The sequence below is a fragment of the Aspergillus ibericus genome (genome assembly GCF_003184845.1).
Source record: "Aspergillus ibericus CBS 121593 unplaced genomic scaffold BO80scaffold_4, whole genome shotgun sequence".
NCBI lineage: Eukaryota > Fungi > Ascomycota > Eurotiomycetes > Eurotiales > Aspergillaceae > Aspergillus > Aspergillus ibericus.
The window spans coordinates 752,537-780,440 of NW_020292102.1; the positions used below are offsets into that span (position 1 = coordinate 752,537).

General features: G+C 56.3%; 8 protein-coding genes across 8 annotated transcripts; 2 read left to right on the plus strand and 6 right to left on the minus strand.

The window, feature by feature from the left end:
* Nucleotides 1-117: 117 nt before the first annotated feature.
* Nucleotides 118-3,590, minus strand: BO80DRAFT_451996 (glutamate dehydrogenase (NAD(+)); the record flags this gene model as incomplete). Its single annotated transcript, XM_025721924.1, has 4 exons — nt 118-163; nt 220-320; nt 374-3,207; nt 3,272-3,590. 4 exons carry the CDS (start codon nt 3,588-3,590, stop codon nt 118-120), a joined length of 3,300 nt encoding a protein of 1,099 aa, XP_025579386.1.
* A 3,949-nt stretch (nt 3,591-7,539) lies between these two features.
* On the minus strand, nt 7,540-9,477 carry BO80DRAFT_421698 (dolichyl-diphosphooligosaccharide--protein glycotransferase subunit OST1). Its single transcript, XM_025718667.1, has 3 exons — nt 8,983-9,477; nt 7,843-8,881; nt 7,540-7,789 (listed from the first exon to the last, which is right to left on the minus strand). Exons 1-3 carry the CDS (start codon nt 9,333-9,335, stop codon nt 7,664-7,666), a joined length of 1,518 nt encoding a protein of 505 aa, XP_025579387.1. The 5' UTR covers nt 9,336-9,477; the 3' UTR covers nt 7,540-7,663.
* A 91-nt stretch (nt 9,478-9,568) lies between these two features.
* BO80DRAFT_421700 (pseudouridine-5'-phosphate glycosidase/carbohydrate kinase family protein) lies at nt 9,569-12,839 on the plus strand. The gene is made up of 7 exons (XM_025718668.1): nt 9,569-9,844; nt 9,900-10,108; nt 10,158-10,257; nt 10,306-10,347; nt 10,393-10,623; nt 10,725-11,025; nt 11,085-12,839. Exons 1-7 carry the CDS (start codon nt 9,667-9,669, stop codon nt 12,358-12,360), a joined length of 2,337 nt encoding a protein of 778 aa, XP_025579388.1. The 5' UTR covers nt 9,569-9,666; the 3' UTR covers nt 12,361-12,839.
* On the minus strand, nt 12,463-15,351 carry BO80DRAFT_398539 (dienelactone hydrolase; the record flags this gene model as incomplete). Its single annotated transcript, XM_025717432.1, has 7 exons — nt 15,168-15,351; nt 14,931-15,113; nt 14,554-14,858; nt 13,864-14,192; nt 12,961-13,791; nt 12,584-12,881; nt 12,463-12,523 (listed from the first exon to the last, which is right to left on the minus strand). The coding sequence occupies exons 1-7, from the start codon at nt 15,282-15,284 to the stop codon at nt 12,463-12,465; spliced, it is 2,124 nt and encodes a 707-aa protein (XP_025579389.1). The 5' UTR covers nt 15,285-15,351.
* Nucleotides 15,352-15,510: 159 nt separating this feature from the next.
* gua1 (GMP synthase (glutamine-hydrolyzing)) lies at nt 15,511-17,601 on the minus strand. Its single transcript, XM_025717433.1, has 6 exons — nt 17,429-17,601; nt 17,213-17,354; nt 16,239-17,153; nt 15,833-16,186; nt 15,701-15,781; nt 15,511-15,652 (listed from the first exon to the last, which is right to left on the minus strand). The coding sequence occupies exons 1-6, from the start codon at nt 17,495-17,497 to the stop codon at nt 15,594-15,596; spliced, it is 1,620 nt and encodes a 539-aa protein (XP_025579390.1). The 5' UTR covers nt 17,498-17,601; the 3' UTR covers nt 15,511-15,593.
* Nucleotides 17,602-18,756: 1,155 nt separating this feature from the next.
* Nucleotides 18,757-19,251, plus strand: BO80DRAFT_334488 (uncharacterized protein; the record flags this gene model as incomplete). Its single annotated transcript, XM_025715187.1, has 1 exon — nt 18,757-19,251. A coding segment is annotated over one exon (495 nt), but the record flags the coding sequence as incomplete, so codon positions are not given.
* A 600-nt stretch (nt 19,252-19,851) lies between these two features.
* On the minus strand, nt 19,852-22,081 carry BO80DRAFT_346345 (Zn(II)2Cys6 transcription factor domain-containing protein; the record flags this gene model as incomplete). Its single annotated transcript, XM_025715360.1, has 3 exons — nt 19,852-19,869; nt 19,919-21,690; nt 21,838-22,081. 3 exons carry the CDS (start codon nt 22,079-22,081, stop codon nt 19,852-19,854), a joined length of 2,034 nt encoding a protein of 677 aa, XP_025579392.1.
* A 3,114-nt stretch (nt 22,082-25,195) lies between these two features.
* Nucleotides 25,196-27,524, minus strand: BO80DRAFT_441294 (MFS transporter; the record flags this gene model as incomplete). The annotated part of the gene is made up of 10 exons (XM_025721182.1): nt 25,196-25,272; nt 25,449-25,582; nt 25,666-25,777; nt 25,833-26,242; nt 26,291-26,377; nt 26,440-26,472; nt 26,526-26,770; nt 26,832-26,866; nt 26,930-27,039; nt 27,094-27,524. 10 exons carry the CDS (start codon nt 27,522-27,524, stop codon nt 25,196-25,198), a joined length of 1,674 nt encoding a protein of 557 aa, XP_025579393.1.
* Between the last annotated feature and the right edge of the window lie 380 nt (nt 27,525-27,904).

The window sequence follows — 27,904 nt, forward strand, 5'->3', positions numbered from 1 at the left end:
TGTATCCCATGCAATGGACATCGGTCGTAATTAATATATCCGTAACACTGCTTATGTGCAGTAGGTATTACCCGGAAAATGCATATCTCGAAGAATGATGAAAACAGGTATATCCGTCTAAGAGTCGTGAGTCGCCTCGAGCTGCGCAAGTCGCTTGGTCATGCTAGAGTCGACGTTAGAGGGGGCACTGCAATTGCTAAGTCAGGGTGGATCACTTACAAGTTGAAGAAGGAAAATTGGCTTGGGCTGCTACCATACTGGTACACAAACCGGCTCGCTAGGTAGCTGCCAAAGATGGCTCGCAGATAGTTCTCGGGCACCTAGTTCAATGTTAGTCTCAGGCTATTAAACCAATCGAGCTGTTAATACTGACCCGCTGAAGGATAGTGTCGAGACCAATCTTTTCCAGAAGGAGTTTCGGCAGAGCATCATGGAGCACTGAGCGGCGAAGCTCAACGTTATCCCACAGCTCGGTCTTCTGAAGCTCCTCGTCCAGCTTGGTGATAGCAACACTAAGACGATCACTCAGGACGCTGCGGAGCAGCCCTGTTTGCTCATGTTCCCGCCAGATGGCTTCAAATTCCAGGGTAGCATTGTGCTTGATGACCTCCTGCACTTGCTTGACATATTCTGCGTAGAACGTCGGCACAGTGCCATCCTCGCGGATGCACATGTTTTCCACAAACTCTTCGTCATTGAAAGACAGGGATGCCAGAACCTCCAACGACGAGGACGTCACGCCTCCTTTGTTAGCAGACGCATCCTTGAACAGGATGCAACCAGCCCGCTCAAGACGGAGCTTGCTGTCTTGCGTGATGAAGAGGTTGGCTCCCTCAACAATATACGGGATGGTGGCTTTTCCATTCTGGATCAGCTTCCCAACAGTGGAGAGATCAATGGACTCCGGTCGTCCACCGCAAGGCACAAACGTATCGTACTGCTGATCGCGGCGCAGGTGGAACAGGTTGCGGAAGATCATACCATTGTGGACCAGCTCGCCGCTTGGCAGATGAATGTTGCTCTCATCCACCAGAACCCGGTAGCCCTGGGGCGAAAGCTTCGACAGCTCGAATTCAGAAATGGTCGCCCGCTTCTTGGCGAGTCGAACAAGCTCCGCCTGATCCAGACCTTGGGGATCAACGATCACGCCGGAGCCATCGACGATGGCCGTATACTTCTCGTTGGCGAGGAGGATTTCATTAGAGCCCAGGTCACCGTCGGGCCCACCAGTCTGCAGCTTACGAATTGTGCTCGGGTCGATCTTCAGCTTGCGGTAGATACCAAGCACATACTGGCGTACAGACAGGGTTGTCATGCCGTAGGTATCGTGGGGGATGCCGCCCAGTCTGGGGCTCTTACCAGTGAAGAACGACTTCCACCAAGGGGCACCCCGGTTCCTGGCATGCTCCGTAGCCCAGTCGACCAGCTCGGCTGTGTTCTCATCGGGACCCATGAAAAGAATCTCATCCTTGCCATGCAAGTCCACGATTGGGTCCTTGATACCCGGGCTCACGGGAGGCAGCAACAGGTCCAAGATACTGTCAATGTACTTCTCGAAAGCCACGCGAGCTTTGTCCTGGTGATTGACATCAAGAAGGATCACACCCTTTGCACCACCTTCGGGAATGTCCTTGTTCTTGCGCTGCTGCGTGTTGGCGAGATTGTAATTCTCATCGAACAGTGAGCGCGCGTTGATACTATAGGCCTCCTTGTTTCGGCTCTTGACAATGCGAATGCCTCCGCGAGCAATATCCCGGAATCGCAGATGGAATCCACGGAACTCGGAGCTGATCACCAAGAACATGCCATAGAGGCGCTGGGGATATTCGTGCTCCGGAAGGAAGTCGGGATTGAGCCGGAAACTAAGTGCAACCTTGGTCGGCGTGAAGAAGTTGGTCTTGAGGATCGAGGCATTGAACACACGGAAGGCGCTCATGACCATCTCGTCATGCTCATTGGCCGCGCTACTCGAGATGAGCTGTTTCAACTTGGGGCCGTCCAAGACCTCGTCGACCTGCAGGCGCAAGTAACTCAGCGTTGGAAGAAAGTCATCCTCAGCAGGGCCACGCGTCTGCACGTAATGCGTGTTGGCAAAGTCCAGGTAGAGCTTGTGGATGAGCTCTGGGTACTTGTTGACAATCTCTGAGATGTAGTCAGATGTGAACGTCTCGGTACGCAATCTCTTCTTGATCTTCGCCAACAGTTCCGCGTGAACGCTGTTGTTCGAGTCCAAAAGATCAGTCAGGGAGGTATATTCGGAGCCCAATCTGTTCAGAAACTGCTGAACAAACACCCAGGCGCAATGGGCATAGATCGTCTCCTGCAAGCTGAGGCGCCCGCTGGCGAAATGGTGCTGGAATCTGTTCTGAGGAATGCAGTACAAAAGGGAGACTTCCTTGATGATCTGGTGAATGGCGGCCTCGATCGGGGGATATTTTTGGACAATCTCCTTATTTGGCAGCGGACGCAGATAAAGCGAAATCACCGAGATACCGTTGGAGAAGTTCTCCAGGTACTTTCGCGAGCTAGTCAGACGGTAGTAGTGGTAGAGATCAGAAAGCGCGCTGAACAGTCCCATTGCAGAGCCTTGACGATAGGCGATGACTAGTCTCTTTTCGCGGCTCTTCTCAATCTCAAACATCTCGATGACCGGGCCGGATCGGCTGACCGCATTGCTGATGATTTCTTGGTAGATGGCTTTCGTGTTAGCCGTGGCTTTCTGCAGGAATCTTTTTTCGCCGATGATATCGATGTTGGTCTCGTTCGGGTCCGGGTTAGGGTTGGCAAACTGGCATTTGTACACGAAATAACAGCGGAGCTGTTGCCCATCATCGCCGGGGATTGGTGTTGGCGAACGGAAGGTCTCGACGCGGTAGCTGTTATCGTGGGTGGAGCTGTTGATATATTTCTTATCAATCCGTTGCTCGTACCCAGGACCTTCGACTGTCGACACGCCGGGCTTGCTGGTATCGATGTAGACAGCATGATCTTCTGCTTCCTTGTCCAGCCGGATCTCAAGCTTCTTGTCATCACGAGCATACGCTGCGACCTTGGCAGCATATAGGGAGAGAATCTGGGTGACGATGGCGTCGACGGACTCCGTCTGGAAGTATGTGTCGTCAATTCCGAGCTGGTTGTAGAACCACTCCGTTTCTCCAATGACAAACTCAACGGGGATGAAGCCTTTCTTCTCCAGCTGATCCATGACTAGCAACGAGAAAGCGTCAGAATGATGACCACTGACAAATCGAGGCAGTACCGGAATCCTCACCTTGCTCCATTTGTTTTTCCTTCCCTTCAAACTTTGCTGCCACGTAGCCAGGGTCTTCTTCTGACAAAATGCGATGCTGACCACCTCCGGGGATCCCCAGATGAGTGGGCTGCGGCGAAGGTTGACGCACACTGGATCCCGCTACATTGTCAAAGAACTTGTTGTGTGGGTGTCTTTGGAAGCCAATGGGAGTGCCAGCTCCTGACTGGGAACCATCATTGCTACCATAGAGCTTAGGGCCTGTCCGCATGGGAAGGGTGTTGTTGCCATTGATGTGGCCGTCTGAAAGCGGCGACGAAGAGGGGGCGGGAGAGACCATGATTAGAGGAGGGTGGGCAGGTCAGGTTCGGAAGGTCAATTGAACGCGAGAGTGAGGAGGTACTAGGAGGTTTATCGCTGTCTCCTGGTAAGTCATGCACGAATAACAAGGCAGGAGCAGAGCTTGATGCGTAAGAAGGAGGAAGCTGAGGGAGTCGGGAATTTTCTTGAGAAGCTGGGAAAGATAAGGGCAGATATGCGGATCCAGGACGGTAGATATAGAAAGCACAAAAAGAACACAAGCGAAAGGATGGGGGTTCTAGACCGCAGGCGACAAACCTACCTCGATGGGAGCGTCCAAAGATGAGGGAGAGAATTGGTGATATGGTTTTTGAAGTTTGCGGTTGCGATGGCCAGGGCAATGACGAAAGCTCGAAGCTTATCGGGGAGAGCAAGTAACGGACGGGTTTAGTTGTCGGTACCAGCCATTCACCGACACGTCACCAACAATGCGCTGGGGAGGGAGGGAGGGAGGGAGGGAAGGAGGGAGAAGAAAAAGACTTCCAGATGGAAAGGGGGCGGAGGGAACAGAGAGGATGGGGATGAAGCAACGGTGTTAAGAATGGGATGAGTAGAACAAAGCAATGCCAGGCGTCAGGAATTGGCAGGCACTTGACTCTTTATAACAATTGGACCTGAAGCCAAACGAGGAAGCGCTTCCTCGAAATGTCCAGAACCATTCTGAAATGGGAATTTAATAATCGGGAATAATAATCAAATGAGGATGAATTTTTAATAGTCCGGTTATTGCCATCATTAAGTCATACCTGTGGTGCCAGCCGGCCTGCCAGCGCGGCGCAGGATAACCAGAATCCAGATAGCCGGTGCTATGCGATCGGCCAGGAACGGGGCCCGGTCCGGGGCAGTCGTTGGACGGCCTGGTCCTGCCTGAGGATCATTGCTGGCCCGCCCTTGTGCATGGGTCTCCACGTTGTTCCCAACTGTCAGATAATTGATGCTGCTCGCTGATGCTCAGGGTAGGACCGACTAAGAAGGGCTCCTCGACCTGCCCTGCATCTGTCCCAAGGACGAGACGTATGCCTCCATCTCTGACAAATGTCCCCAAGTAGGCCACTCTCTGGACCTGCCTGGCCGTTGCCTTTCCCCATGCCTCCCTGATGGTTGAGCAACGGTTCCCCGGTGGATGACTCGAACCTCGATGCCAAGGGAGTGGGTCCCGGCTTCCAGTTTAGGCATCGCTGGTAATAATAGCGCGAATGAGGCAAGAGCGAAAAATACCGCAGCAGAACGACGTGATTGGTGGCCGGGGGCTAAAATTGGAATAATTGCCTCAATGCCTGGTCACGGGAGCTGGAGTCGCTGTGGCTAGTTGCCGGTTATACAAGGTCCCTCGGGTGCCCTTCAGCTGGACAAATTTAGAACAGAGAAAGACATCGCGTGAGACTGACACGGAGCAGAGCCACTGAGCCTCCTGGGGTCTATTGCCCACTATAGGTAGATAGTGTGTCTAACGCAGGACTATTCCCACGGTACCTGGTGTCACAGGCTTGTGGCAGGCCCGTCAGACAGTATTTAACCTGAAGGTACAAGGTACAAGGTACATAGTTCTACTCCGTACGGGGACGATACCGTACGGGAACCAACCCACTAAGAAAGCAGCCAGATTCCTGGTTTAGTCAGCTGACCGGACCGGCTGGGCTCTCTCCACTTAGTAGGGCTGTAGGTTTTGAAGGGGGGGTTTTGGTGTGTCATGGTGGCTAGTGACCTGCAAATCATCGCCGGCGATGCCGTCTCGCGACAGATTTGCAGGTTTTCTCTGCGTAATGGCGGGCATCGCGATAGAAAAATGCCGCATTTTTGGTCCCGGTCTTATCAGCCGGGGCGGTTCTTATCACTGGGATGTAGATAGCAGTACTAATGGTTGATGGGGATTGACACATTTCTTCTGCTGTGTTGGATGTAGGAGGTTCTCGAGACCCTCGCGGGACGACGATACGTGCCGGGCGATCTATCAACTTGGCGCGGAATCATTGGGCTCTTGCCAGGAGTCCAGGACTGCTCAGGGACCGCCTGATAACCCCCCGGCGGATAAAACCTAAAGCTCGCGGCCAGGGATCACGCCCACACACACACACACCGCCAGATGGGGTATACAGTATACAGTATACACAGTACCGGTTTCTGGTTCGGGCCTCCATTCTCGAATGAAGTCATCTCTGCCGAATCTTCCTCACGCGTCTAGACTGCGGGGGTGGCCGATCGGTACCTGGCTGATGGCCCGTCGCTATCCTCAATCCATTCCTAGTGACTTGCGGGGGTTGAGGAATCCGCCTAGTCTGCAACGGACAGTCAAATGAGGTGCGCCGGAAGCACCTGCCGGGAATTTCCATTATTAAAATGGCTCACGCCTGCCCCGTGCTATTACCCCATAGAATGTCGATCCGGAACCGCGCCCCCTTTTTCTTTTCCCCCAAAGTTCCAAACATTCCATTTCCCCCTCTCTCGTCCGAGGCGGGGGTGGATCAGTCATCCTTTTCTTGGGCATGGAACGGATGGGGTGCGCGGACTCTGAGTTTCAGGCGTGCGTGGTTTTGCTCCAACCCACCAGGGGGCTCCACTCCCTGGCCGTCTCGAAGGGTCCATATGAAGTAATGGGAACTCATCGCAATACTTCCGCGCCATGCCCGGGCCCTGATCGCTCCCATTCGCCCCAGTCCACTTCATTCGGTTGCCGTGATTCCTGGACGCGATGACGTACACCGGCCATTGCTGCCATGCCATGCACCGCAAGACTAATCGAGGCAAGGCAACATCCAAAGGCACGAGCGGTGTCGCGCATCATGCATCTTGTGACTTTCTATTCACCGCATTCGCTATCGTAGGAGACAGGGGTTATTGGCTCAGGCTCGGCTGCCTGGACCTGATAGGCGGTTGGCGTTTAGACTCGTATCAAGGGAGCTCAGCTGGATAGTGTCTCGGACAGCTTTGCATGAAGATACGGCAGCTGCTAGGAAAATTTAATCTCGGCGGCATTTCTCTTGATAAGAGTCCGATTCCGACAGGTCACATCCCAACGTCGACTCTGTCACCTGCAGACCAGGAATCCAGGAGGTCCGATTCACTCAGTGACTCCGACTAGCAAAGCGCGGAGGATGGCAACGTAGCTGAATAGTATGTCCCCGGCGAGACTACTGGATGCGAGTGGCCTCGTGCACAAGAAAGCAGTGCATCATAATCGATAAGCCGTCGCCATGTATCATTTACAGTCTGCAGCATCTGCATGCAAACCCGCTGATCGGCTTCCGCTCGGCTTGCTCTCGCTTGCATAGGTGTAAGCTGCAACAGAGTCGGCTATAGAACCATGAACCCTGCTCCCAATGGTATTGAACAGGTATTCCGATCAGGTCTACGGAATCGGATGCTGCTCAGCTGTCTATTGTTTGCATCGGGTGATTCCACCCAATAGGTGCTCGTCGAGGCTTCCAATTGAGAAGAATTACATGAGCCTCGCAGCTAATTGGTATAGATATCACTTGCGCTGTGGAATAGAAGCACGTGATGTTCGAGCACGCCCTCGTCCTGCAAGGCGTGTTACAGATTCAGGCAACAGTGCAGTGGACGGTCTTTGGTATTGTAGATTCTTGATTCCGCTGTACTCCGTAGAGCATCTAGGAAAGCCAGAAGTGCGCATCTGTCCCGCAACCACTGTTGGACTTCTTGCACCTCTTCACTAACTCTCAGCTCTGACCTTCTGGAGAGCCTGTTTAAGATATACTTACGCTAGAATGCAAGGGGTACAGGACCCAACAGTGTGCATGTGATCGGTAGTCGTAGTTTATTGGCCTTGCTATCATTAGCAAGCCACGATATAACCGATAGGAAAGTCTGCTATAGATAAGAGACAGAAGCCAATCCTCCTTCCGCTAGTTCTTGTCAGGTGACATGTGCAGCGTTTGTTTACACGGTGTTTAGGAGAACAGAAGGCAAGATCAGCTAAGGTATAACTTATGTTTTTATATCGAGGGAATTTCTACGTAGCTCGAATCAGGTCGCAAACAGCTCCTAGTCAAGCCTTGGGTGGTATAACTGAAACATATGATACATCCATTCCCACTACCGCTTCCTGATACTCACGTCGATGTTTCCAATCGCCCACGCGGCAACGAACACGGTAAACAGGCCAGCCGTGATGGTCACCGGCTTGCGCAGGCCATCCCACAAAGAGTAGTCATATGTGATCTGCGTCCAATGGTGAGTATCACGCAATCGATCCGGGGTGGATTCTTGCTTACCACTAATTGAGAATCACGAGCCTCGTCCGTGAGATCCTCCACGGTCAATGTCAGCGCCGTGCGGCCCAGGGTGTCCATGAAAGTCTTATGGCTGGACAGTTGGGACTCGATCTGACTGGCACTGGGAAGGCCATTGCTAGAGGCCTTCTCGACGAGCTCATAGCGGACGTTCCGGGCGCCTTCGGGGAGAACCACCCGCACGACGACCTTCTCGTACTGAATTCCCTCGGAAACCTTGGGTCCCTCAATGAAAGGAACCTTCAGCACGTACGAATCGGCGCCCGCCACAGCCCGGCGAAGGAACGCAGAAAGCTCGTTGTTCCACCCGATACGGAAGCTGTAGTTCCATCCTCCGAAAATCGGGTACCGGGGGCGAAGCTCCAAGGATCCCTCGCGGTTCGGGATTTTTCCGGGACGATAACGGCTCGTGGAAACATTGCCAATGTCGTCGGTGAAGTACGGGTCCACAGAGCCGGGCTTCAGCGGGTACTTAAGTTCGCGAATAGCGGAGGATGGCAACTGCTGGTAGGTGCTAAGGGTCCACTCCACCCGGTTGAAGTTATTCGCGAGTTGGGAGCCGTTGTTGCGCAGCCAGTAGCGCTCTTCCGTCGCCAGGTTGCCGCCCCAGTGGGACACTTCCAGGTCCCGCTCCAGCAAAGATGCCGTGATCACGGGCTTGGTGAACTCGTAGCGGACACTGACCGGGTAGGTCGTTCCGGGAGCGACATTGGCCGTGTCGTAGGGCCCGTACGTGTAGCTGGTACCCTGGCGCTCCGGGTCCGTGCCCGAAGTCAGGTCCGTGGTTGTGTAATCGGGAACGTTTGTGCTGGGGAACTTGAGCTTGGTCTTTTGGCTCACCGTCGTATATGCCGAGGGGGCATAGGCGGAGAAAGAGTAGGCGAGGAACTGGCGATCAGTCTGGCTGATGGTTGCAGGACGCGGGCTCAGGCTGTTGAGGGCGGAGTAGGAGATCCCGAGAGTGATCTGCGACGAAGGGGCCAGAGGTTGGGGGAAATGAACGACATAGTACTGGAAGTCACTGCGAATTTGCGAAGACAGAAGATCAGCGACGGTCCGGATCAAGCAACCGTGGCTTCGGCCTCACCAACCAGCCATTAGCCGCCATTGAGGACGACATACCTGTTCGAATCAAACTCCGTAGCTTCCACATCAAATCTTCCCTGCTCCGGGGCCGACTTGTCGCGGACTTCCAGCGCTCCGACCTTGTCGTAGAGGTCGGATGGGAAGGACAAGTAGTAGTCGCTCTGCGGTTGCTTGTCCACGTTCTCAACCACCACATTGACGGTCTCACGAAGATATCCCTTCTCCAGATTGGTGTTCCGAACGAGATTTACGTTTTTGAACACCTGAGGGGGCTTGAAATCGCGAGGGAGAGCCACTCGCGAGCTAGACGCTGTCGACTCGGCATTGACCAAGCTGGTGCTGGACAGAAACAGCCCGCACAGGGCAGTGAGTGCGGTAAACGGCCTCATGATGGGCGATGGGCGGTCTTTCAACGACCGCGCCTAGGACCAGTTATGCTCGCCAGGAGATAGTCCTAAGAAGAAGCCAAAAGTGAAAGGATGGGGGGAGGTGGAGGAATTGCGAGGGGGAAGGACGCGCGGAGATGCTGAGGTGTCCCGACTGGGGGATTACGTACGGCGACCGCCGCGGCCAAAAGTTGCTCGGTTCCTGGCTGGCTTATCGCCGATAACTGCTTCTCCTCCTCATCTTCCACTCCTCTCTGCCCTCCTCTACCAAGCTACACAACCCGCAACCCCTCGATTCCAAGATTGTACGGTTCGCAACTCATCGTGGCCTTCCATGCTCGCGTCTCGAGCAGCAGCTCGATCATGCTGCAGATCAGCTAGAGCCCCAGCAGCATTCCGCCGTTATCACGGTCTCGCTCAGAGCAGGCTCTTCAAGGTATCCGAGGAAGTCCGCGATGCCGTGGCCACGGGGAAGCCCGTCGTGGCTCTTGAGTCGACCATCTACACTCATGGTACGATCGTCCACCGGCCTGACAAGGTCTGGCCAGCTCTAGCTGACAAGGTCAGGTTTTCCCTATCCCGAGAGCGTCGCTCTTGCATCGTTACTAGAGTCGGTCGTACGGGCCAATGGCGCCGTGCCTGCTACGATTGGGATCCTCGGTGGTAAGGCCCGCGTCGGATTAAGTACAGAGGAGCTCGTCGAGCTGGCATCCACCGCGGAGACGAAGAATGCGCTGAAAGTTTCCCGGCGAGACCTCGGTTACATCTGTGGCCTGGTGGGTGGCTGTCCCGCACTTCGTACGGATACACGTCTGACAGTAGTAGGGACTGGCCGGAAAGCGCCTTCATGGTGGTACAACTGTGTCTGGGACAATGGTACTTGCACACTTGGCCGGTATCAAGGTATTTGGGACCGGTGGATTAGGTGGGTGCTTCAGCTCTTGCCAGACTTATTGGTGCTGATCGGTCACAGGTGGTGTACATCGCGGGGGCGAAAACTCCATGGACATCTCGGGTACGTAGAGTTAGAGCCAGCATGGGTCTCAACTAACCGTAACAGCTGATCTCACCGAACTGGGACGCACGCCGGTGGCGGTTGTTAGCTCGGGATGCAAGAGCTTCCTGGACATCCCGCGTACGCTTGAATACCTTGAAACGGAAGGTGTCTGCGTGGGAACATTTGCAGATGGCCGTCAAGGATCGGTGGATTTCCCTGCTTTCTACACGCGGGACAGCGGGCTCAAGAGCCCAAAGGTCATCCAAAACGAGGCCGAAGCAGCGGCTATTGTTTGTAAGTGATACCTCCTGTGGCAGATACTTTTCCGTGATGAGCTTCTACAAAGCACAGGGAATGCATGAATGGAATGGTTCTGGTGATTAACCATGCTGCAGACGCCCAGTCGCAAATTCCTGTTTCGTCGGGAATTCTTCTCGCCAATCCTGTGCCTCTTGAGCATTCTGTTCCTAAGCATGAGATGGATGATATCATCGACGAAGCCCTTCGCCTCGCCGAGGTTGAAGGCTACCATGGAAGTGACAACACGCCTTTTGTGCTGTCCAAGATCAAGGAACTCAGCGGTGGCAAGAGTGTGATCGCCAACCGAGCTCTAGTGGAGGCAAACGTGAAGCGGGCAACCAAGGTGGCCGTGGAACTCTCCAAACTGGAGCGGTCTGAGGGGTCGCTCAATGAACGGTGAGCTGCCCTCGTACGTCGCAGTCAGGGATATCCTAATTGTAAGATGGTCTGCGCAGACATATGCCAGCTATCTCCGGGACCAGCAGGGCTGACCAAGCGACTTCAGAAACAGAGCTGGAGCATTCACCCAGTAAGGATCCGCTCAAGCACGTCGCGAAGGCTGACGTCCTTGTGGCTGGCTCTTTGGCAATCGATCTTTCTTGCGACTTTGCCCCTGCGGCGGCAAACAGCATCACGCCCGCTCCGCAAACGTCGAATCGCGCCGTCATCGGACAGAGCCTGGGAGGAGTGGGACACAATGTGGCCATTGCGGCGAAATATCTCGACAGCGCTGTTCTGTTCTGCAGCGTCGTTGGCGACGACCTGAGTGGCCAGACCGCGCTGACCAGTCTTCGGCAAGAGGGTCTCTCCACGAGCGGCATCAAGGTGCTCCCAGCATCGTCTGGGGCGCGTACAGCCCAGTATGTGGCGGTCAACGATGCGAAGAAAGACCTGGTAGTGGCCATGGCCGACATGGGGATCATGGAGCTGCCCGAGCAGACACTGGACTTTGAGGGGTTCTGGGAGCCGATGATGTCCCGCGCGCAACCCCAGTGGGCGGTGGTGGACGCCAACTGGAATGCGGAGGTCCTGGACAAGTGGGTGGCTCTGGCCAAGAAGCACGGTGCCCGGGTGGCTTTCGAGCCGGTCTCGACCGCGAAAAGCAGGCGTCTTTTTCAGTCGGCCATCGGGCCGTCGGACTGTGTCCCCAACCACCGCGTCAACCTGGCGGCGCCGAACCAGCTCGAGCTGGCAACGATGTACGCGGCCGCGCGGGAGGGCGGGCTCTTTGACTCGGAGGGGTGGTGGCACATCATCGACGCGATGGGGATGTCGGCATCGGGCTCGCGGGAGCGGCTCGTGGCGATGACATCGGCGACGCTGGTGGACCAGGGGATTCCGCAGCAAAGCATTCAGCTGCTTCCATTTATCCCATGCATCGTCACGAAGCTGGGGGCTCAGGGGGTGCTGCTGGCACAACTGCTGCGGCCGGGGGATGCACGGCTGACGAGCCCGGAGTCGGCCCCGTACATTCTGTCGCGGGCATCGACCACGGAGGGGGCCATCGGGGGGTTGTACCTGCGACTGTTCCCCCCGGCGGCGGTGCTGGAGGAAGCGGAGATCGTGAGCGTGAACGGGGCGGGGGACACGCTGCTGGGGGCGGTGGTGACGGGGCTGGCGCGGGGACGGACGGTGGAGGAAGTGATTCCGGGGGCGCAGGCGGCCAGTCTGCTGACGCTGCAGCAGGCGGGAGGCGTCAGCGAGGCCATTAGCCGGCTGTCAGGGATATAATCATACCTCCTATACAGAGTAGCACGTACGGTGTTGCGGCATCCATTTCATTATTCATCCGTCAGACTCTACATAACAACCACCACCACACCCCCCATCAAACTACGACAAAACCCTCTCGACCCCCTCCCCCCCAACCACCGGTAATCTCTCCACCGTCCTCCTCCCCAACAAATTCTCCCCCGTCGCCACAAACCCCGACGGGATATACCTCGGATCCAACAACCCCACCTGCACCAACACGCTCGCCTGATCCCAGTAAATATTCAAGCGCGCCAGCTTCCCCGCACAGAAACTAGCCGCCATGACGAGGGCGACTCGCACGGGACGATCAGTCGGCGGGACATGCGGCAGGAGCCAGGGGATTTCGTGCGTATGGGTGAAGGATAAGAGGAGTTCGTCGACGATGCGATCGGGGCCGGTGGTCCGGGAGAGCAGACGGATGGTTTGGTTTTGGTTGGGGGGGGAAAGGGGGAGGAATTGGTGGGTGTAGAATTTGGTTAGGGTGGAGGGGGTGTGTGCTGGGTTGTTAGTACCTCATATCAAGATGGAAGATATGCGAAGGGGAAAGGAAGGAAGGGGAAGGGGATGTATACATACCCCCCGCACAAGTCGGCACGCAATTCACCATCGGGTTCTCCTCGACGGTACATGTCTCGCTGACATGGCTGATCCCACCCCCACCGGGTGATCTTATACTTCCACTGCCATTTCCATTTCCACTTCCACTGTAACTCTGACTCCCACTCCCACTCTGACTACTATCCATCGCCAAACTCTCCAACTGCACCCCCATCCCACTCCCCACCATCAACCCCACGATCTCCGCGGCGCGACGACTCCGCTCATCTTCTTCCTCGCGCGCCCTAACCCCAGGATCTACAGCATTCTCCCCCCCAGAGGATGAAGCTGGCCCCGACAAACACCGCCAATACTCCTCCCACACGGCCTCCACATCCGGCACGCCCCATCGAGTCCCAGGCCACCCGAACCCGCGCTTTAGGGCTTCCAGGGCGCGCGACCAGGCTAGACGGGCGGACAGCCGGTCGTATGTGGGGGAAGTGGGTTCGGCGAAGCGGGCGGTGGATTCGGGGTAGTAGAAGATGTGGCAGCGGTGGCGTTTGCGGATGTGGATGGCGTCGGTGGTGGGGTTGTTGCTACTGTTGGTGTTGGTGCGGGCGAGGTGGATTTGGATGGGGAGGAGAGGGACGGAGGGGGGGTAGGTGGTTGGGGTGGTGGTTGAGGAGGTGGTTGTTGTTGTTGTGGTGGTGTCTGCCGTGGGGGGTGTGGTGGTAGAGCTAGAGGGGGATGGGGAGGGGGATGGGCCGTCGGGGTAGTATGCGACTAGGGCGCAGAGACGGGGAAAGGGGTTCGTGGCGGTGGAGGGTTGGTGGTGGGATTCGAGGAGGAGGTGGGCGGGTTTGTTGTATGCTGGGGGTGGTTAGGGTTAGTTATGCGGTGTAGCGGTGGTGTAGTGGTGGTGGTGGTGAGGGATAGACGTACCAACCACGGCGTATCGCTCTCCCGGCTCGAGATCATCTTCTCGTTCGTGAAGCAGATATTCGAGCTCCTTGCGATCGCGGTCCGGGTCATTGTGATTACTCCCCGGGAACGGAAGATACTCGACGTTGAAGCCCTCGGCGCGGAAGCGTGACAGGATACCCGGATCGAAGTCGGGGGTGTCGGAGGTCAGGTATAGACGACGCGGCGGACAGGCTTCGGCCTCGCGACGACGTTTCTCGCTGGCGGACAGTGTCGGCGGGGATTGTAGCGGCGTGGAGCTGGAAGCACTGCTGCGACGACGACGGAGATGTTGACGGAGACGTTCCATACTGGAGGGATTGATGATGATGATGATGATGCGGGAGACCAAAGACAAGGGCATCAGGGCATCCATGGTCGACGCCCGAGCATCCCGAATTTAAGTACGGAGTACTCGGGCAGGCATGCTGGGCTGACGTCGACGAGTTGCTGGACGGGGAACGTGGATCCAGCCAGGGACTGCAAGGCATCTGTCCGGTTGGGTTGGAGACCAGTCCAGTTCTGGGAAGCAGGGTGCATGCATGGCATTGCATTCTATCGCATCTATCGTGACGTCGGTCCTAGGTACAAACGCCCCTCTCGGTCTATCGCGGGCAATCCAAATAACACAGCAGCAGCAGCAGCAGCAGCAGCAGCCGCCGCCACCCTCACGACTCAAACCGGGTCAGCCAACGGATCTCCCCCCTTACATCCTCCGGACAGGTCTCGTCCTCCTTGCCGGCCAGATAGCAGGCATACGCCGGGCGCTGCAGGCTGCGGCGCGCCACCTCGCAATCGACGCGGATGTCCTCGACGAGGGCTTCCAGCGACACATAATCGAACTCGGGGCGAATATAGCCCAGGAGCAGGAGGTTCAGGGGGGTGCCATAGAAATCGGGCATTTTGTGAAAGGTCACAGGGCCATCGGCGGTGGCCGTGGGGGAGGGCGCGGACAGCGGCGGCATGAGATGAATTTCCTAGATCCCGCAGAGGCAGGCATCAATCAACCAAACTGTCCCTCAGGGCGATGCGACAGGACAGCCACGTACAATCGACTTGGTCTCGTTCTTGTAGAAAGGGTTGTAACCGATGCTCAGCACGGCGGGCAGGATGGGCTCCGGGGAGGCGAATCGGGAGGGATCCAGGGCCACGACGCCGTAGTACACGCCCACTGACAGATCGGGATACTTGGCCAGCTCGTCGGCGGGGATGTTGGCAGTAGGGATGCCCAACTGTGGCCATTAGCGACTGGTGCAGCTGGTGAGGAGGGTCTGTCGCGGCCTCACCTCTTTGCTGCCCCGCCCAAACCCTTTGATCACCGGGCCGGACAGGCGGATGGGATAGGGGGAGGCTGGCCCTGCCTCGGGGCCGGTGACGGGGTCGCGGGGAGTGTCCGGTCGCATGGTGGGAGGGCCGTTGGTTGGGTGTCTGGGGAGAGCAGTCGATGGCGGGGGAGAAGGAGAGAGAGATGGTTTGGGGAAGAGAAAGAAGACAGAATGCGATGGAATCCGCCGTATCGATAAGGCCATGCGGGGTACTTCCGGGCCGCCACCAACTGGCCAGTTCGAGGCCACTCTTACGAAGCATGGAGCATGGTATAAATACTCAAGGCAATGATGCATTATGTCGCTCTCGTCTAGCTCTACGGCCATCCCCATTTTCGTAACCATAACTCCTTTCTAAATGTATCAGACTCGTAACGGAACTCCCATTTACTCCATCTCAATCGTCGCCGGGGGCTTGCTGGAAATGTCATACAGAACACGGGACACTAATCTCGTCAGCACGGATCCTCCAGGGGCATCTGGCGTCAACTTACCGCCGTGGACCTCGTTGATGATCCGGGTCGAGCACTGGCTCAGGAACTCGTTGTCGAAGGGGAATGCCCGGGCAGTCATGACTACGTCGGTTAGTTTCGCTCGGAACATGCTCGCGGGCAATCAGCACTCACAATCGGTCGTCTCAACCGCACGCAGGATGATGATCTCGGCGTAAACACGCTTGTCACCCATGACACCCACCGCCTTGCTGGGGTCCAGGGCGGCGTAGGCCTGCGCAATCTGGTCGTACAGACCGGCCTCACGGATCATGGAGATGAAGATGTGGTCGGCCTTGCGGGCAATCTCCACGCGCTCCGGGGTGACCTCGCCCAGCACACGAATGGCAATGCCGGGGCCGGGGAAGGGGTGGCGCATCACCAGCTCGTGGGCAATGCCCAGCTGGCGACCCAGAGCCCGGACCTCGTCCTTGAACAGCTCACGGAGAGGCTCGATCAGCTTCATGCCCTGACCGTCAATCATGCGCTCTAGTCCGACATTAGCACGCGTCTCGCAGCAAACCGCAGAATCATCACTCACGGGGCAGACCACCAACGTTGTGGTGGGTCTTGATGGTCGCCGAGGGACCCTTGAAGGAGATACTCTCGATGACATCGGGGTACAGGGTACCCTGAAGGAACCACTTGATCTTGGCGCCCTCGTGCTCGGCCTTGGCCTCGATCTTCAGAGCCTCCTCCTCGAAGACGTCGATGAAGGTGTTGCCGATGAACTTGCGCTTCTTCTCGGGCTCAGTCACGCCCTTGAGGCCATCCAAGAAACGCTTGGAGGCGTCGACCACCGTCAAGTTGATGCCCAGGTGCTTGTTCAGGGTCTCCTCGACGATGTCGCACTCGTTCAGACGCATGCAGCCGTTGTTGACGAGCACGGCGTGGAAGCGGTCGCCGATGGCCTCCTTCATCAGCTTGGCGGCGACGGTGGAGTCGACACCACCGCTGACGGCACCCAACACGTGGTCGGTCTCACCCACCAGCTTGCGGATGCGGGCGATCTCCTGGTCGACGAAGCGGGACATGGTCCAGTTCTGTTGGGCCTCGCAGATGTCGACGGCAAAGTTCTTCAGGATGGTGGCCCCGAGAGGAGTGTGGGTGACCTCGGGGTGGAACTGGACCCCGTAGAGGGGCTTGGTCTGGTGGGCAATACCGGCATACTCGGAGTTGGAGGTGGTGGCAATGATGTGGAAGCCCTCGGGGAGCTTGACCAGCTTGTCACCGTGACTCATCCAGACGCGGATCTGACCCTCGAGGCCGGCGAACAGCTTGTCGACGTGACCCTGGTCGTCGAGTCTCTTGGCGTGCAGCTCGGCGTGGCCATACTCACGCTCGGTACCGGCGTCGACGTTGTCCTTGCCCAGACGGTAGGCGATTTCCTGGAGACCGTAGCAGATTCCGAGGATGGGGACGCCGAGGTCGAAGATGGCGGGATCAGCGTGGGGAGCTGCCAACGGATGGATGAGTCTGAGGGGATCCCCGAGGGAGCAGAGGGATCGCGCTTACCGCCGTCCTCGTAGACACTGTAGGGGCCACCGGAGAGGATGATACCCTTGGGCTTGAAGGGGAGATCGGCCACCTTCTGGGTGCAGGGCAGCATCTCACTGTAGACATTGATCTCGCGCAGTCTCCGGGTCAGGAGATGCGTCTGGGGGAAGTCAGTGTGGGTGACTCATGGCGGGGTAATTGATGCTGGGGAGAAGAGTAGAGGGGCGGGCGTACGTATTGAGAACCAAAGTCAAGGATGAGGATGGTGTCGAAAGTGGCATGGGGAACATCCTGGTCGGCCATGGTGACGGGATGGGCAGTCAGAACGACCAATTGCTTGAATGGAGAGGAACAGCTGAGGAAGAACTGCTGCTGAACCCAAGAGTTCGTCTTCTTTCCGCCTCGCCGTCCCGAAATTTTTTCCTGCCGGGCGGTGAATGTACCGCACGCGGGCGGCGGCGATGGGTTGCCACCAATCAGACGGAGTTGATTTTGAGGCGGTCAGAGAGATAACGCTAACTGTTATCGGGGCTCACGTGCGGGAGAAATCAATCGACCAGCCCTAAATTCGTTGGCGCCCAATTGCTGCGGCATCAAACTCTGCTTGAGATTCTCCAGTTGTTCAGATCCGCTTTGTAGACCACACACTTTCCGAATCGATCCTAAACATCGCCATGTCCTCCGTAAAGCCTACCGCAAAGAGCAGATGACCGCTCCGCCGACCCTCAGACCTACCGCATCTAACCCGAAGCAAGCAAGGCGATGCGCCAGTGCAGCAGAATACGAGGACCAATTTAGTCCATCCAGCGAGAGCAGTGGAGTCTGCGGCCGAACCCCCTGAGACTAACTTTGGCTAGCGGGGGAACTACGCCGGCTCAGGGCCTAGTTTATTCGGCCAGGGTCCTTCTCTTCACCCTCTGCACTCCGGTTGAAGGAGTGTTTACGCCCGGACTAGTAACGTGCCCACGCCACCTCATTTCCGGTGCTGCGAGGAGCCAATCATGGAGGTGCAGGAGGATCGAGGATGGGGATTTGACTCTTCTCCGATGGGATGAGGCCGATGTAGAGCCTCATGAGGAACCGTGGAAAGGTCTCAGGGGTCTGCCTAGTGCCTACTGGACTGCCTACTGCCTACTGCCTGGCTTGTGCTGGACTGGGGGGCTTGGTTTAAAGAGGGTCTCGCCCACTTTCATATCTTTCTTTGTCTGCTTGTGCCCAACCTTGGTATACACCTAGTACTCCGTATTACTATCCTCTCCTACTATTCCTCTACTCCAACCTCTACTACTCAGTACGACTTCATCCACTTTCTCTATATCAACCACTCGCTCACTCATTCAATCACTCACTCATTGACAATCATCATCATCATAACCACCACCATGACCAAGCTCACCCTCACCAACCTCCTCACCCTCCTCAGTCTCACCCTCCCCCTCACCACCGCCACAACCCTAACCACCACCACCACCGCTGCCGCCGCAACCGAAACCACCGACCCAACCTTCTCCCTCTTCAACCCCGGCACGACCAGCACGATCCCCCTCACCTCCCTCCAAGGCAGCATCATCTCCGCCAACCCCACCGCCACCACCGTAGCCATCACCTGCGCGACCTCCTGCGTGCTCCCATCGCCCTTCACCGTGACCGAAGGGCCCTCCACCTTCACCATGAGCGCCGTCTACACCATCAGCACCGAGGGCGTCGAAGAAGCCATCACCATCGTCGAGGACTGCGCGATTACGAGTAGCTCCCTCGGCGCGTCGTGTTCCGTGTCGTATGGTATCGAGGCGACGTATTTGGGGGTCAGTACGCGCTCGAGTTTCGCGACGGTCACGCAGGTGCCCGCTAGTGAGATGTTTTATGAGGCTGTCGCTATTACGGGAGGGGCGGATAAGTTGAGTGCGGCGGCTACTGCTACTGCGAGTGCCAGTGCCAGTGCGGGTGCTAGTGGGACGGAGGCCGTGTCGAAGGGCGCGGCCGGGAGGGTCACCGTGGGAGGAAATGGGGTGTGGGGGATGGTTGGGGGAGTTGTTGGTGTGGTGGGGATGGGGATGGTGTTGTTGTAGGGAATCAACTGTGTTGATGTCTTAAATATTGAATGCTGGGGATGGATGGGGGTAATGCTGTCGTCTTGTTGCTATATAATGTTTATACCGTATGCTACGCAGAAAGATTGATCTCTATCAGTCTTTCTCATGACTTATGGCATGTTCAAGGCCCTGAATGATCTGTCTTAAGACTCGCCTGGTTGTATTACACGGCTCTTGTTGGATCTCATGAACCAAGTGTAATGTCTAAGGCGAGCACTCATTAGATTCCCCGGTTCTCTTCCATATTCATCTTAAGGTTGAGGCACCAATTGTCGAATCTACATACGGCTTATTATAGAGGTAAACAGTCATTACATTCATGAAATCTGAAGGATCACATGTCATGGATTCATGTCCAACACATACATGCACTATATACAGCCCTGAACGCCAGACATCCAGGCTCTATGGTCAATCAAAGCTCCCTGGGAATCATACACACACGTATGTACCAATACAAACATCATCCGCTCCCCCCCGCAACGAGAGAGCCCCTTTTGGAATCCGGCCCGGGTATGAACTGAAAGGCTGAAAGCAAAACAGATCCTGTGGTCATGACAGGGTTTAAATGCACGGTAAGAACTATTCCTCGTTAGTGAAGTCACTGAGGACTCAGCGCAGACACACTCACATTCATCACAATCAACATCGGAATGTCGAACACGTCTCGCTTGACTGTCCAGCAGTATGCACATTCGACCTTCCCGTCCTTGAACCCCAGCTGGTTCATCCCCGCCTCGCTGGCAATCCCGCCCTTGCGCAGGTGGCTGTTCCACCGGTGTCCATCCTCGCCTGCCGCCCCCTCCATGTCCTCCTTCGTCTTGTACTTCAGTAGTTTGCATGTCGTCATCACGCTGCCCCGAGAGTCGCCAAACGCCAGCCGCGCGAAATCTTCGTAGAATTGCACCACGCTGTCATCATCCAGCAGCTCCGCCAGGAACACCGGTTGCGGTCGTCCGGGGGTCGGATTCTCCGCGGCCGATCGCGGCGTGAAGCTGCGCGACGAGGCCCCCGAGCTCGGCATGGTAGAACCCCCCGTGTTGACATTAAGATTGGGCTCTTTGCCCAGGAGCACGTCCTTCTTCCACCCCGTCAGGATACTGAACTCCTTGCCCACCGCGGCGATCTCGCCCGTCCGTCGACATACAATGGTCGGGGTGCCGCACGCGTTGATGAAATCCTCGTACTCCCATAGTGTCCGCTGGAAGCACTTCTCCATGAAGATCAGGTCGTCCCGGTTGAGCGTCTTGGTCGTCGCAATGAAGGACGGCCGGATCGATGCCAGCGCCTTGGCAATCTGCAGCGTCTTCTGGGGCGGGAAGCGCCGCTGGATGAAGGCCGTGAGGTTGTGGAATCGACTCGTGTAGGCATACGGCTCTTTGACGCTGTCGTAGATGGCCGACGGGTTGCGTTGGCGCCGCCGCGCGCTGACCTGCAAATGCTGATGCTTCAGACTCGGCGTCGTGATGATCGGCCGTTGTCCGTGGGGCGCCAATCCATTCGACTTGCTGGCGAGCGCACTGTGAAACGGGGATTCCTCGAGTCCAGTCGGCAGCTGCGGGCTGGTGGTCGCTCCGGGGCTATTGAAACTGGCCGGCCCGCTCTCAATCGCAAAGGCATGGGGCGCATCAGCCTTGGTCAGGTGTCCGGGGATCGCACTGCCTTGCCCAGACGCATAGACCCCCGGCAGATGCGGTTGTCCCGGGGTCTGCCCGCTAGGCCATTCGTTCAGGAGCGGGTCCCCAAACATAAACGGCTGCTGGTTGCCTGGGCTTTCGCCAAAACCTGGGGCACCGGTGATCGGGGTCGAGGCGAATTGTGCCGAGCCACTGCGCCCCATGGATCCTCGCTGCGTGGCAGAATCGCTCGGGGAGTCCCCGGCGCCAGTCGCCATGTGTCCCAGCATGCCAAATTCCAATGCGCCGTATCGGTTCTCGAAGTTCATGCTGGAGAGGTCGAAGTTGAAGAGCGCGGGGTCACTGGGATCAAAGAACGGACCGGCGAACGGATTCTGGCCCGGGCCCGGTGGCCCGGAGACGCCCGTGGTTGGCGGTTGCGGATTGACCGAGGATGATAGGCTGTTCGCGCGCGCGGTCGGGGTGGGCTTGAGGTTGAACGTCGGGGACACTGGTGATTGCGAGGGAAATGAGACCTGGTTGATGGGAGTCTCCTGATAGACAAAGGTCGTCGACTGGGGCGTGGGATAGAAGGTTGCGCCGCCTTGACCATTCCGGGACAGCGGCATGCCGTTTCGCAGGGCATTATTGTAAAAGGTCCCACCGATCCCCGGCATCAATGCCCCATCCGGCGCATCGTGGAGGTACTTGGCCTTTTTCCGGACCCCGTCGTGGCACGCATCCTGCAGACCGCGCTTGATGCACCGCTGACACGGCCGCTCATCACCTATGCGAAAGCTCGATTAGTGGCAGGTTCTCAGTCAGGCGCACAGGACACTGTGCGTGATTGCCCGTAGAGGCGCGGGACAGATGGTTACTGGGAGAAAACGGGGTCGTGGAACGCAAGCAAAGCTGGAAGCAAGGTCAGTCGTACCGCAAGTCAAGTGCGCCCGCTGGCAAGCAAAGCAAGCCCGTCTCGCCTTCTTCCTCCGGGGCCTTGACGGGTCTTTCGGGTTGGGCTTCTGGGGGTTCGCCGGGGTGCCATTCGTCGCTCCGTCGCCGTTGGCCTCGGTCTTCGGCTGCTCGGGCTGGTCTCCGGCGGCGCTAATCTCCTGGCTGGCTTCCGTGCGCTCCGCCGACGGAGCTGGGGAACCTTGATCCTTCGTGTCCACGTTCATCTCGACGGGCAATGTCAACCGAGGTATGAGCGATGCGACCGGAGTCAATCCGTTCGACCGGATGTTGCTCCGCGTCGTGGTCCGAGACGACAGCGAAAGGGCGAAGCAGGCGCAAAGTCGGCGCGCGCGTGCCTGATCACTTTATCCTTCGAGGCCGACGGCCGTGGTCGCGTTGCGAGCCCGCGCACCCACAGGGATCCAGGTCGACCGTGAGGCTGGCCAATCTCACCAGGCTTTACTCTGGGAGTCGCAAAGAGATCGTCGGTTGACGGATCGGGCGCATAGAATCCACACGACGACGGCTTCGGTAGGAGGAGGCGTAGTAGTAGTCAGGACGGAACGAATAGCGGAACCGACCACGAAGGACCTTGCTTGCGTGCTCAGTCAGCACCAGTCAGAAGGGCGACTGTTGCGAATTGCGCCGAGGAAAAGTATTCTCCTGGGGAAAGAGTTTCGTAAAATGCGGAGGGGGTCAAGATTTTGCCCCTTCGTTTTCTTTTTCCCTTTTTCCCTTTTTCCCTTTTTTTTTTTTTTTTTTTTTTTTTTTTTTTTCTTATGTCACGCGGCAAGTAGTGGCAGAGAGTAGCGCAGGTGGAGCGAACGACTTGCCGGGGCTGCGGGGAAAACCTGTGGTGGTTAAAGGGTCGAGATGGAAGCGGATCCGATGATGGGCAGAGGCGCAATGCGAGCACGACTCGAAGAGGGGAGATATATACGGAAGAGGGGATAAGCGGAGGGGTAGAGGGGAGAGGGTGAAGATCGATGCGAGGTCGAGGGGAACGCGGGGAAGGATTGGTAAAGAGGAGAGGAGAGGAGAACTGAGAGGAGAGACAGACAGACAAGAGAGGCCCGTCCGTGGTGATTATTGATGGATTGGACGGACAAACCGACAGGGAAAAAAAACCAGAGGGGGAAAAAAACACACGAGGGAATTTGCTGCCCGGGTCGACAAAAAGGCACAAAATGAACGAGATTACCAGTACCGTTCGGTAACGTCGTGTTCAGTGCAATACAATACCGGACGGGACCTGAAGTGAACCCTCGCCGACAGTCGCGTGTCTCTTGTTTCTCTCCACCGCTGCTGAATGATGACTTGGTCTGACTCACCGCGCATCGAGCTGAACCGTCGTGCAGCTGGTCGGGTTGATATGTCGCAATCCTTCCCCTCACTGCTGACTGCGAACTGATGCCGGTCTGCTCGTTGACTCGGGCCGGCCTCGGGGACCAATTTTGAAGTCCTTCAACTGCCAGGGCCTCGTCGGTACGGAAATGACGGCGCTGGAACAGGTTTTTACATGTGCTTCCCTCACCACCGCATGTGACGGCCACCTGATGCAGATACCCTTCGGTTGGGCTTCCCCCGAGTCTGGATTAAGTACCCCGTACTCTCATGAAGTTATGCTATGCTCGAGGGGTTCGGCTGTGTAATCAGTCAGCCATTCTCCCATCCGCGGGAGGAGAAGCAGGTAACCGAACTCAAGAGGGAAGATGGGCCAGACCCGTGATCCTCCCCCCATCTATACCGTAGCCACCGATGCCATCATAGGAGCAGAAGGATGAATGGCATGGCATATGCAGACCATCTCACTCCGTCGGCATTGACTGGTTCGGCCCGTTCCGATAACAAAAAGCAATGTCTACATCTATCGATGGCACTCGATTCCATGCTATCCCAGATGTACTACTCTCGCAGTGAACATCGAATCCACCGGCCACGCGAGATGTCACTACATAGTACATCCCATGTACTAGTCCAGCCTTATACACCACCAATTAAGCAATGGGAGTACCAAGATCCCGAGTTGTCTGGGCACACAAATGCTCCCCCCAAGGCCCCAATTTGACCCCCACGGTGTCAGTCAGCCTGTCGCTAGCCTCAGTCTACTAGTGCTACTACTATACTACTAGTATCTAGATAGTAATACATAGAGTAACTACCTCACCACCGTCATTACCATACCACATACCCGTCCAGCCGCCATCAAGGTAAGTAATAAGTATAGTTCTCCCACGTGTATCTGTATCTGTATCTCCACGCTGCGGCAGCCCGCACAACTCTCCCAAATCCAAACAAATCCCTCAACATTCACCCGACACACCAATCACAACCCCTGCGCGCCATCGCCCTTCAAACTTCGTCAATCCAGGCCACAATTTTCTCCTTTCTTCCCCCCCTGATTTGCGTGTGCCCATGAGGTATGAGCTATTTCGACTAGCCGCCCGGGGTTTCCCGGCTATGTTTGTCGCGAGGCCCCCGGATTCTTCCGATGAATTGTAGGATGCCCTCGTATTGCCTATTGTGGCGGTTCAGAGATTGCCTCGGTTAGGGGGCGCACGCGGTGTCAGGCTTGGGTTTGATGTTGGGGTGGGTGAGTGCTGATGTCGTATTGTGAGGGATGTCATGGGCTCGGTGTGGTTCCTGCCTACGGGACGCAAAGGTATACTCCGGATGGCGGTGTCTCGAGCAGGAGGAGGATGGCCTGGCACAAAATGTGGATCATCATTATTCACCTCCCGGTAGCTTTTCCCCATCTTAATAACTCCGTAGTTCGCTAGCTTAAACCCCTACTCTAAACATCGGTCCGCTGCCACCATCCGTCTTGCGAGCCTGCCATCGGTCCAACAGTTGGCGGATGTCACCCGACGCCCGAGGATGCAGGTCTATCATGCTGAAAGTCGTTGCTGGGGAGTAACGTTCCTGGTGCGGGCCGCCGTGTCGGTCGTTGACCGACTCTTGAGCACGTGCCCTTCCAGGGGTTGAGAAGGGTACCAAATCGCAGAGTATGCGCTGCATCCGATTGTATTGTCCAGAGCCCCGGTGGTCCCGATGACGTGGGTATCTACCGTGCAGCAAATCGGCTCTTCTGCCGGATCCGATTACCGTAGCGGAAAAAGATATACCTGCCCGTCCAATTCGTCGTCAGCGCTCGTGCTCACCTACCGCCCCCCGCAATTCATCGCACTTATAAGGATAAGCTGGAGGTACACGCCCACAGACAGCGCCGGATGTGCCATGCCACCATAGCTGCAGAGCGACCGCACTAAAAATACGCTGTCCGACAGGGCATAGAGGCGAGGGAAAGAGTAGACGGTTACGCGCAGGAAGTCGAGCACTTACGGGAAGGGTGCCATGACAAGCGTCAGAAATGCAAGCAGGGAGGTTGCCCAGTGATAGCCTAGGTTGTTGTACACTAGACCCAGGTCAGCATCTGGCGGTCACGGTTGGAGCTGTCGTGTCTGGCCGTTTCACTGCGGTCTATGAATAGAGCAGAACGCATGATGAAGCGGTATGCCTTCGAATAGACCCACGGGACACTCGCAACCCCCCGCAATACCTGCCCAACATGAACGGGACTGAAGAACTTACTCTGAATACCGAAAAGAGGGAAGACGCCGCCGAAAATGGAGCGAGCGAAGCTGTTGGCCGCCAGAGCACTCGCAGCATAGGTCGGGTACGCATCGACCAAGAAAGTGAAGACTCCCGAGTACACAAGAATGGTCCTACAGCCGTTAGTCACAAAGGCCCGGGGTGAGTAGAACGAGCGTTAACGTGGCCCCAGGGCCATGGAGATCACTGCACTTACCCAGCTCCAAAGAACGCGCTGCCGATGAGCGGTACAATCCAGTGCACGTGGGAATAGATTGTCCAGGCAAATATAAACAGCCCAATGGTGACAAGTGGGCCTCCAGCGATCGCTATATTGATTCACCGTTAGAGCCAGCGTCTTAAGCTCCACACCGATAGACATACCTGGGGGTAGTCGCCACTCCGGTTGGTAGTCGTCAGACCGTCCCACAGCCTTCTCGTGATTCAATTCCAGACGGACGTAATTGCGGCGCCATAAGGGGTCGGAGAAGATGGCAAAAAGCATGCCGACGAACAGGCCGAGGAAGCAAAGACCACGTTGCCACAGCTCGAAGCCGTAGACATTGTCAAAGACTAACTGGAACGCGCCAAAGAAGAGGTAGAGTATACCCAACAGGATGGCTGAGAAGATACAGAGGTTCAGACACATCGGTTCCAACGTCAGAAGAAGCAAGGGTCTATAGATCGACCGCAAAACCGTCTGCGCGACCGAGCGATGCAACTTTTCAATAGGGGCCTGCCACCTATCATCTCCAGTCTCCTTGCGGAGCTTCCGGGCCTTGCGTCTCAAGAGCCTGATAGGAGTCAGCGCAATCAACTCGCATGAGGCTCGGGCACCTTACACTGGATGATACGTCTCGGGCACGAGGAAGATAATCAAGACCAGCAAAACGCCCGTCCAGATGAGAAGCACATAGAACGTCCACCTCCTGGTAGCCATGAAGATAGATGGTCAGCGTTGGCCATCTTCGCAGATAGAGAGGACGCATACCATGTGGTGAATTGATTGATAAACCCCCCGACCCTGCAACTTTGTCAACGGATATGCAGCAGGCTACAGTACTAAGGAGTACCTACAGCGGGCCCACCTCGGGACCAATGAATGGAGAACTCGTGTAAAGCATCATCGGAGCACTCAGCTCATGGCGGGCAAACAAATCACCCACTGTGCCACCGGCGACGCTGAGAAATGCGCTCCCAGCAATCCCATTGAAAAAGCGGCATATGATTAGAGTCTGGATGTTTGGGGCCACGGCGCATGGTATCAGCCATATCAAGAAGAATGAGAATGAGCAAATGTAGATCCGTCTTCGACCATAGAACTAGTGAAAGTAATCCTCATTAACAATTACTCAGAAAGATTTGCGAGACGGAGATACAAACCTCCGACAAAGGCCCTAGGAAAAGCGGCCCGACCGCTTGGGAAAGACCATGTTAGTGTCGGGGATTGGAGAAGAAGACATACTATATATGTTACTTACCGAGACCCCAGATGAAGAATGACAGGCCTAGGGTCGCGATCAACCGAGAGCAATTGAATTCTTTGGTGATCTGATCATAGGTGACGGTATACATCGACGAAGTACAAGTCCTTTGAGCAACAATTAATCAGCACCAAGCAGCAGACGTCGTATCAGACACATACACGCATAAGGAGCCTGATGAGCAGATAATCACGATGAGCCACCGTCTCAACGTGTTGAAATTGCGGGGATTCATTGGATCATCTTCGTCCCAACTGACAATGAAGTCATCCACTTCATCGGTACCCCCTCCTTCTTTCCGGCTGATGACTCTCTCTGCAGCGGCTTCTTCGTCGGTAGTATGGAAGCTGTAGCCGTCGTTCAGGGACCAGCTGCGCTCGAGGGGATGTGATGAGGCGGACTGATGTCTGCGCAGCCGGTCTTCATGGGAAGCAATTCGACCACTGATGGGAGCGAACGTTCCATCGACATTATCCTCCAGCTTCTCTCCTTCCAAATCGCCCTCATCGCTATGTTCGGTAGTTGGGAAGCGCTCCCTCGAGCACACGTCTATGCTTTCTCTCGAGCTGTCTGCCCGCTCAGTGGAAGACATGATGGAGCAATCGACTGGGGAGATCCACGACGCGCACTCCCCGTTAATCTGATGTTATCTATTCTGTGAGCGCTCAAAACTCCTCTGGATTTGGAGGGCAATCAATGAGCCGACTCGGAGGATTTGAGCTGAGACCTGCCGATCTGCAGCGGAAGCTTAGCGGCTGGTCCAGTCGGGGAATTCTTCGAGAAAGCTTGATGAAGCTTGACTGAGAGAGAAGTATAAAGGGGGAATGAGAGAAGCCAGAATATCTAAGGACCGGTCGAGTGATAGAGTACGCACAGGAGAGGGGACACCTCGCTCAACTTATAGATGGAGAGATCTCGGCCTTAAGATCCCGATTATATGAGACCAAGCCGGATGCAGAAGACGGCGATCCG